This window comes from Coenobita brevimanus, chromosome 51 (genome assembly GCF_032717465.1).
Source record: "Coenobita brevimanus isolate Jiangsu-jjx chromosome 51, ASM3271746v2, whole genome shotgun sequence".
In the NCBI taxonomy this organism is placed as follows: Eukaryota; Metazoa; Arthropoda; class Malacostraca; order Decapoda; family Coenobitidae; genus Coenobita; species Coenobita brevimanus.
The window spans coordinates 22,304,945-22,314,323 of record NC_137004.1 but is presented as its reverse complement, the minus strand read 5'-3'; the positions used below and the strand labels follow the sequence as shown (position 1 = coordinate 22,314,323).

At 40.9% G+C, this 9,379-nt stretch overlaps 1 protein-coding gene across 1 annotated transcript; it reads right to left on the bottom strand.

The window, feature by feature from the left end:
- Positions 1–1,109: 1,109 nt before the first annotated feature.
- LOC145400185 (perlucin-like protein) lies at positions 1,110–8,350 on the bottom strand. The gene is made up of 4 exons (XM_080272698.1): positions 8,323–8,350; positions 8,127–8,238; positions 7,503–7,618; positions 1,110–1,330 (listed from the first exon to the last, which is right to left on the bottom strand). Exons 1-4 carry the CDS (start codon positions 8,348–8,350, stop codon positions 1,110–1,112), a joined length of 477 nt encoding a protein of 158 aa, XP_080128824.1.
- Between the last annotated feature and the right edge of the window lie 1,029 nt (positions 8,351–9,379).

Sequence of the window (9,379 nt, the reverse complement as noted above, 5' to 3'; positions counted from 1 at the left end):
AAACCTACATACTAATTTTATGCATAAAGCTATATAATACCTCGATGAGAATACTCTTATTATAAGTCCCCCCTGCATGACATCCACCTATCAGAGCTATTTCAATAGAGCTGACGGAGTTCACCTAGTTAGGCTTAAGTCATCACCCAGCCCTCCTCAGTTACCAGCTAAGATTTGGTTTGGGTGGGATCACAGATGACACGTGCCCCGATTGCAGAACTGGCCCACACAGGATAACACTTCATGGGGTTAAACAACGAGAACAGTAACGAGGACAGTGCACAGCTGGTAGTGATTAGGATAAAGACAGACTTTTCTTCAGCCTCGTGTTTTGGAATTTGTTTTATTTAATTATATACTAGCAGTTCCAATAAAAATGTAGATACTCATGTTACAATAGTGTTTATTTTTATTTGGATGGAAAACTGATCGTTAACAAAATCCAGGAAAAGCACAACATTAAGCCCATAACTCCCATAGTCCGATGACGTCCTTTGTACTGTATTGCTATTATTTTTAGTCGATTTTACTCTAGGAAAGACCTTTTACTGAAGGGGTTCATGAAGGCAGTATTTAGCATGTAATATTCGATGTCTCTTCAGGTGAATAATGCCGTTAGAGGGCGGCAAGAATAATATACAATACGTCATCGGAATGAAGGGTTCGGTAGAATGGTATATTTATTTATTTCTAGCTAATGTTGGATGATTTTATTCAGTTTATGATGAACCTGTGGTGGCGAATGAGTTACAAACAATATCCATTTTCCTTGTAGCACGGTGACGTCGTATACATTATTTATTCTTACTGCCACCATGCCATGTTATTCAGTTGTGGTGGGGTTAATGTTATGACAACAGAAATCATAGATTTTTTTTTTTTTTTTTTATCCTAGCTGTCAAGAGATGATTTGCATAGGTATGGTGTCTCGTTCACTGAGTGTAAATTTTCCATACCTTTTTCAGTGTCAGTATAACACTGTATTACAGTTTTTCTGGTAACCAACAGGCTACTTTTATACAGCTCAAAAGGGCAATCTCTTTCTCCCTGGGTTAAAAAAGAAACCATGGCTTATGTTGTGGTGATGATGGGACGATTGCCGTAACCACTCAGAACTGCTGGCACACGAAGGGTCCGGTATTTTCACAACCATAGGCCACAAAATAACCAGTGGTGCGGTGAATTGCCAAACAGTTATTTTCCGGGTAATTGTCAGGATGGCCCGGGTACCAGAAGGGATGACCCATGGGCACTGAATCCCCCGTCACCCAGTGCCAGTTGCCTTCCTGGCCCTCGTCTGATCCACCCAGCCAGTGCCACAGGGCCCCATCTGCCAAGGAAAATAGACGAGACATATATGAAAGCACCCAGGGAATAACTACTTCAGAACCATCTACAGCCGGTGCCTTCATCCCGTAAGGGTTGACCACAAACAAATCACCTCCATATCACACTGTCTTCTGCCACTAGGGTGCCCATCGTCGAACTCATACACACCTTCTTTCATAAATTTCTCCATCCCATCACTCCATCCTATCCACGATCTCTCCCAGCCCTTGCACCTCACTCATACGCTCTACTGGTCAGCCTTTCATTCTCCATCCTCTCTGCAGAGTCTTCCATGATTTAAAGCACAGTAAATGAAGGTTACAGGTCTGCTGAAATCCTATATGTTAAGATCTCTTGTACAAGAGACTTTTCCCAAATACGAATCAGATTGTTGGCCTTTTTCTTTTCGCCGACTCTAAGAAAAGACTTTACAGCCTGATCCCAAGGTTCAGTAGTCCTCCTGCATACCATACACCTCCACATGTCACCACTTCAACGCTAACACCCACCATCGACATCGAATACATGCTAGGGCTGTCTCATACAGGAATGGTGTATTGGCATTGGCGAGGACATTTTTACATGTCGGCGGGTCTTCTGGTGGACTAGTAAAGTGTGTTTAATGAAATTCAAATCCTTAAACTGTGCCATGCCTTAGCGAGGAATCAAACCTGTGGGAATTAGAACTGAAGGCCGCCTCTCTACCGATTCAGCCACCGCCGAAAAAGAACGTCATTGTATTAAGAGGGTTAATGGAGATTATTTTAATTCCTTCAAAGGAGGAGATATTTCCTAAGTAGAATAAATTCGGTTGGAGGTAGCAAGAGTAAAACTCTCCATTTTTTTTTTCTCCAACGCATCCTTGGTCTCTCCTTCCCTTCATCTCTCCTTTCACCCTAACTTTCTCACATACACTTTTAATGAAACTCTTACACTTCGTTTATTCCACATGATTAAAGCATCTCGAGATACCCCTCCTCACATATTCTAGTACATCCTTAATTATATCAACACCACAACTCTCCCTATGGTCCTGATTTGTCTGTCTTTCCGTGTAACTCCATAGGCTACTCTCAGATAACTCATTTTCTACTCCCACCATTCTTCAAGTGTGTCCTTCCACTAAAGTCCAAACTTTGCTTCCACACGTTGATGTAGGGATTGCAGTATTGTTGTTCAACAACATATTTTCTGCCGTGCTCACCTCCTTGTACACCTTTTCATCGCCCTAACTATTCCTGCAATCCTTCTCCTCCGCTGTACCCTTTCCCATACTTGGTCCTCTAACTTCCATCCCTGCCTGACATACTTCCTAGCTACCTGAAGACACTTGCGTTCTCAGCTTCTCGAACATTCAATCACACTAAATACTCCGTGACTTCATTCTTCTTCAAACTTATTTCTTTGTTGCATTTACTTTCAAAAATCTTTTCTTACACACACAAACTCCTTCACGAAGTCTTGAAACTCTCACTCTCCTTCACTTTGCAGAATAGTATCACCGGCAATCGAAGTCCAAGCATTTCCTCATCCTCTTTTATCTCATCACGGACACTTCAACTTCTGCTTCCCCACATTTTGTAATAATATATAACTATATAATCTATCATCCAATCCATATTTATCCCGTCAGGAACGTAGGGCCTCGGGGCTAGACTGTTCAGTAACTCGCCCCAGAGTGGAATTATGTGAGCAGGAAACCCCAACCACCCCCCAGATGTAAGCCCTCACAGGACTCATCCACCTAGGGCGCATAAACTCACTGGCCCATCGGTGTCATATCGTTACATGGTTACCGCCCAACATAGTAAATGGTTTCCTGAGTTACAGTTCTCACTCTGTATAAAGACACCTAAAGGCAGCACTGCATTTAGTGAGTGAATAGCCCCTCACCTACACCATCCATAAACATACTGAATGACCAGGAAGACATGATAAATGCAGGTTTTACCGCCCAACATAGTAAATGGTTTCCTGAGTTACAGTTCTCACTCTGTATAAAGACACCTAAAGGCAGCACTGCATTTAGTGAGTGAATAGCCCCTCACCTACACCATCCATAAACATACTGAATGACCAGGAAGACATGATAAATGCAGGTTTCAGTCACATATTAAAATAACTCCATTATTCATCATCCACACACGCACACACATTGCCTCCATGCCACCTTCATACACGCTCTCAACAGCATTCAGCAATTTTCATCTCATGATATTCTTAGTGTCTTCTTTAGTCCTTGGTTGTATACTGACGTAGCAATCACCGGGTCCAAAATCAGCATACAACTCCTTTCCTTCTTAATTACTTCTCTGTAATATACCATACTTCGAGCCTCTCCCTTACTCTGTTGAAAACGATATTACGATATATTTTTTCACTATGCTTGAGAGAGAGAGAGGGGGGGGGAGGGAGAAAGAGAGAATACTACTAGCAAGATTCCTACAGACGCCTCTTTTGCCTTGTACGCTAGAAGATTTACATCTGGCTTACAGTCTTTTAGCACGTTGCCATTCTCTTAAGTGAATCTACACATTTTCATATCCGTTCATTTACTTTCTTCCCTGGATTTCAGCATTTCTCGGCATACTCCATCGATTCCTGTTGTTTTCTTTGTTTTAATTTTCTTCAGTGCCTCACACACCTCTGTCATACGGGTCTCCTCCTCCCTTCTTGCCTCATCTTGGCGTAGCCATTCCTCATCCAGTTCTATCACCATTTATTTCTTTCTCAGATGCTCATTAAAATGCTCTCTCCATCGGTTCACACTCTTTCTTTTCTTCACAAGCATTCTGCCATTTTTAATCCTTTACTAAGGCCACTGTCACCCTTTCTTACTTTATTGGCTCCGTTGCAAAACAGCCTCATGCATTCCCTCCACACTACAGTCCAACTTTTTCTCAATTCCTCATCCATTAAAAAAATCACCTATTTTAAGTGTCTTCTGAACATATAATTCTCTCTTTCAAATCTACACCTCCTCATTTCCTCTCGTTTCCATCCCGTCACTATATATATCACTTGATATTCTCTTCAACAGCTCGTTTCACTTCTTCACATCACCACACTCTTTTTCACAACTTAGCTTTTATTTTAACCCCACACATCAGCTCACATGCTGCGCATTTTTCTTCTTTGAACACCTCACTCACACTTTCCACTTCCTGCATCTGTTTCAAGTTACTTCTACCCCAGTCAGTTCTCTCCTCCCCTCCTGTATTCCTGCATATTTCTCTACTCCTTCGGCTTTTTTAATCTCTTTACTACGTCTGCTTTCTCCTTTCCTCCTCTACTTCTGTTCGTCCATCGCTTTTACACCTTCATCCAAGACAATCGTGAGGAAAGTCCGCCCTGTTTCCCAGTCCACTCTAGCATCCAACACTGGTCTCACATGTTTATCTACGCAAACGTGCCTCGTGCTCAGTCATCTCTCATCATCCCAGAATTGCACTTTCCATGTATAGCTCAGGATCTTTTGTTCCTGAGAAAATGTATATGGTATTATCAATCCTCTTCCAGCACACATATCCAAGGTACTACCACTTTTCTGGGCACATCTCAGTGACCAACGATCTCAACTATTTTTTCTTTCTCCACTTTTTCATTAATATCTCCAGTCAGAATTTTTTCCTTAAATCTGTCAAAGTTCTCCATACGTGCTTCCTCATTTTCCTCCGACCTTACTTTTACTCTAGCCACTTGACCCTCACGTAGTGTATAATATACACATTCAGTCGCCCACATTTGCATTCCGATTTTTAGTCTTACTCCCTACACGATCCCAGCCATCCAGTACCTGCAGCCAAACAGTATCCTTCAGAAACACCCATCAGACATTCATCGCATAGAAATTACCCTTACCAGAGAGATACGAGTGCACCCAGCCAGACTAACAAGAGGCCATTACCTTTCTTCGCTCCATTATCAACACAAATGCACCTCACGAACATCCCATTATGTCCTTAATGAAATGCATCCCCCTACACGTCAACACAGTTTTCTACCTCATGCCTTTCGCTTTCACACCACAGACAGTTCTGCATAAGTTCAACAGAGACCTTTGGGAGCACCCAGATGAAGAGGCCGTTTTTTTTTTTTTTTTTTTTTTTTTTTTTTTCCCCAGTCCATTGTGTTCATATCTTATTGAGACCGAGGTCACTGAACAACGCTAGCAACAACAGCCTTATTCATACATGCCTTGATCCAGCTGACTCATACTCTCGTATATTCTCTTTTAGTCTCATAAATACAACTAAACCTTTTCCTTCCTTGCACTGTCACTCATATCCACAGCAACATGCACACCCAATTCTTACTCACATTCATTCACACATTTATTCTGCCTTAGCGGTAATATGAATCGTGAAATTTATAAATTCACACAGTCGCATACTTCAGCGTCCTTGTATCGTCTGACGAAAATAATAGAGTGTGACATGGCCTGCTTAAAATACTGTGTTTCTTGATATAACCATGTCAGACCTTCTGCCCAAACGCCGTTCTCTTATGTATCAAGGGAGAGATTATTTAGTTGTACATCATGTAGTTTTTTTTTTTTTTTTTTTTTTAAATGCAGATTGGAGTGTAATTTTTTTTTTAATAAGTTGCCTGCTACGACTGGAGCAAATTTTCTCCAATTTGATCGCAGTGTTGTACCTAACACACTAAACATTCTAATTATGCTATTATCAGTGCCAGTGGAGACTCTGTAGGGATTGTGCAGACGCGCCCATAAGCTTTAACACATATAATCCTTCTTACCGTCCAAACACGGATATTAATGTTCGTTAAGCATCTAGCCTTCATCCTTATGGTTTTGTATACCCGAAACATCTTTTAATATACCTAAAAAATAACGTTAGTATGTTAAAACGCAGTCGACAAAAAATCGAATGTTTTCATAATTCTTCTTCATTCTTAGACTCCTCGAGCTCTAAAATCGCAAAATAAATCGTTCACTATTTTTCAAAAAGTTTTGTTTTTCTCTGGATTGGAGAAATTGTTGCTAATGCTCGAAAGAGTTCAAAGGCAATAGGTCGGGAGTAGGCCAGCTTCTACAGTTTTGATCCAGTATAAAATAAACTTAGTAGAAAGATAGAGGGTGAGTAAAGGTGAATTGTTGCAGTTTTTATAACAGTCGATCTGAACTGAAGATCACAGAAGTGTGTCAGACTGTCGTTCCAATAACTCATTTTTTTTTTTTAATTCAGTTCGCATTGAACTTAGTTGAAGGATTTAGAGTCAGTCAAAGATTAAATCAATCAGTTATGAGAACAATAGGTAAACGGTTAAGGCCACATGGCAAGGTCAATTCAAACAGTTTTCACCCAGTGTAGACCATACTTTGTAGGGGTATTATTAGTCATTCAGGGATGAAATACTTAGTCACTCAGGGATGAAATACTTCAAGTTTTAGAACAGTCGGTCAAGGGTCAAGATCACAGTGCTAAGTCAACATTTGGGTCATAGGTCAATCACAAGGCGTGGGCGTTGTGCCCTCTCATTGCTCCTTTATGTAATCGCTTCTAGATTGATTTATTCAGCTTAAGAGGGTCTTTTTAACTGGGAGCCAGTTACTCATATTTTTTATTAATCTGTTCATTATTACGATGCTGTTAATTGAAATAACTTGCAAATACCTTTGTAGTTTTCTTTTTCAGAGACCTTTAAATCAATAAAACAAGTACAGTATGATAAACATTTCATAAAATGTATGAAGATGTAGCGATGACAGTACGCCCAAAACCATCGGTAGAGGGTCGAGGCAGGAAAACGACATGCAATCCCATCCCTACATTTTTTTTTTTACTCTAGTCATTTCCACTATGGTGTATCATATGTACACCCGAAAAGTGTCATGATAAAGTTGTAAATATTAACCGAAGATACAGTGTACAAAAGTATGCCGTTATAGGAAATAGAAGATGGGCAGAAGAAAAATATAGGGATGGGGTTACTTGTTATATTGACCCGTCTTTGTTGTGATGGTTTTTGGTGCAGTCATCCCTACAGCTTCTTATTTTTTTGTAATACTTGTAGTACTATACTGATTCCAACTTGACTGGTTCATTTGACTATTCACATTGGTTGGAAAAAAAAAATAATTGGTTGTGAATGGGTGATTGGTGAGATGGGGTGAATTTTGAGGGAGTAGAATTAGAGTTTCAACTTACACTCCATAATGATGTGTTGGTAGATGCGGCTGGCCTGGTCACAATCCGCCACTGTTGCCAGATCCACCGAGATATTATCACCGCTGAGACCTCGGCAGTAATCTCGTGCGTCGTGCCTGTGGGGTTCAGTAGCGGCATTCTCGTCAGTTTAAGAAGCTTCCTTCCACATTCTTCGTACTAGCGAGATTCTGCATATTACAGTATTACAGGGTATACACTGATACTCCCTCGTGCGTTATTAAGGCAGTCTGTGTCGCTGTCGGAATGGCTAAGATGTTAAACATGAGAAAATTATGTGGTAATATATCAGGTAAATCTGTATTAGGAAGCGGTGTCAGAGGCGTCTTGAAGCTCATGAGAATACTTCCTTACTTAACAGTAGTGGTTGAGTGACAAATCAGTTAGAGCAGATTCGAATTTCTTTCCGTTTTGTCTGCAACAAGGCATTGATGACAACAAAGAAGCTTCTGCTACTGAAGCAGTGATGGTTTGATGCTGTGTTTCTTAGGCTTTAAAACACTAAGGTGAGGAAGGGACTGGGAAAAGAATGGGGGGAGGGAAACAGAAAGAACTGAACGAAAGGATGAAAGTAAAGTTGCAAATGTTAAGGGAAACTTGACTCACCAGTTCATAAACGTCTCATGGAAGTAGAAGCAGCCACCGGACAACTCAACATAAGGGGCGGTGCAGGCTGAAGCTGACAGGATGGTGGTTAATGGCTGATCTTGGGAATCACCTGGTAGAAAAATACACATGGTCATCACATATAAAAAGGACATGTGTGGAAGAGTCAGTCATATCCTGCATGTGTCATACTAACCTGAGCTGATCCCCAAGATGACCAGCATAACGATACAGACGGGAGGAATAAGTAACATTCTCAGGCAATGGTGGAAGCACACAGAGAGTGGGAGGAAGCCGGCAAGATTCCAGCCGTGTCAGACGAATGTTTGTCAGCGTCGGCGTGAGTGTGTGGAGCTGCAGTTCATACTTGATATATATGAAGGCAAGTGACTAAACGAGGACAGAGAAATATAAAATTATGTACGTCGCATTAACTTTTCTGAGATAGCCCGTGTAACTTGACCTACTTCTTAACGCGCTGTACTGATAACCTAGAGCTGGGTAGAAAAATAAGGTACAGTGGATCAAAAAGTATCAATGCACATTTCCCGTGAAACAATCTGCCATCATAGACGAAAGATACCGCAAAATGGCATTTGGGTATACCCAAGAAAAGTATCCCGGCGTCATACATCACTAGAAAACAATTTTTTTTTTCTAACATGGTTGTTAAGAAGTAGCAATGACAAAAGTGCACAGATGAGAGATGAAACAAGCACAGAAATAAGAGAGCATTCAGGATGGGAGGAGATTTGGAGACCTATACCCATTACTACATTTCACACTATAGCCACAAACTTGTAGCTGGTGGAATGTAGTAATGGGTATAGGTCTTCAAATCTCCTCCCATCCTGAATGCTCTCTTGTTTCTATGCTTTTTTCATCTCGTGTCTGCACTTTTGCCATTTCCACTTCTTAATAATCATTTTAGAAGAAAATTGTTGTTTTCTCGTTTATGATCATTTTGTGGAAGTATAATTGTGCATAAAGCAAACGTTAAATTTGGATTGTTACATGCATAGCATACTGAAATACCAAAACGAGGGTGCCTTCCCGTGAAAAAGAAGTTTTGGTACGTTCTTTAACTGTAGGCGAGCTGTAGCTAACCAATATTACGCAAAATGGCGTATTTATACGGGTGACCGCGATGCAGTTTTCAAGCCGTAACTCGCGAACCGTAGCCTGAATGCTATTCTAAACATAAAACATCTGCACTTGACAAGCAGCGTTTTGGTGAATAATACGCTAGCGCA

Coding starts and splice junctions, on each gene's coding strand:
- LOC145400185 (XM_080272698.1), bottom strand. CDS start 8,350: ATGCTGGTCATCTTGGGGATCAGCTCAG. Junction 8,239..8,322: donor CATCTTGGGGATCAGCTCAG/GTTAGTATGACA, acceptor TTTTTCTACCAG/GTGATTCCCAAGATCAGCCA. Junction 7,619..8,126: donor CATGAGACGTTTATGAACTG/GTGAGTCAAGTT, acceptor TGAACCCCACAG/GCACGACGCACGAGATTACT.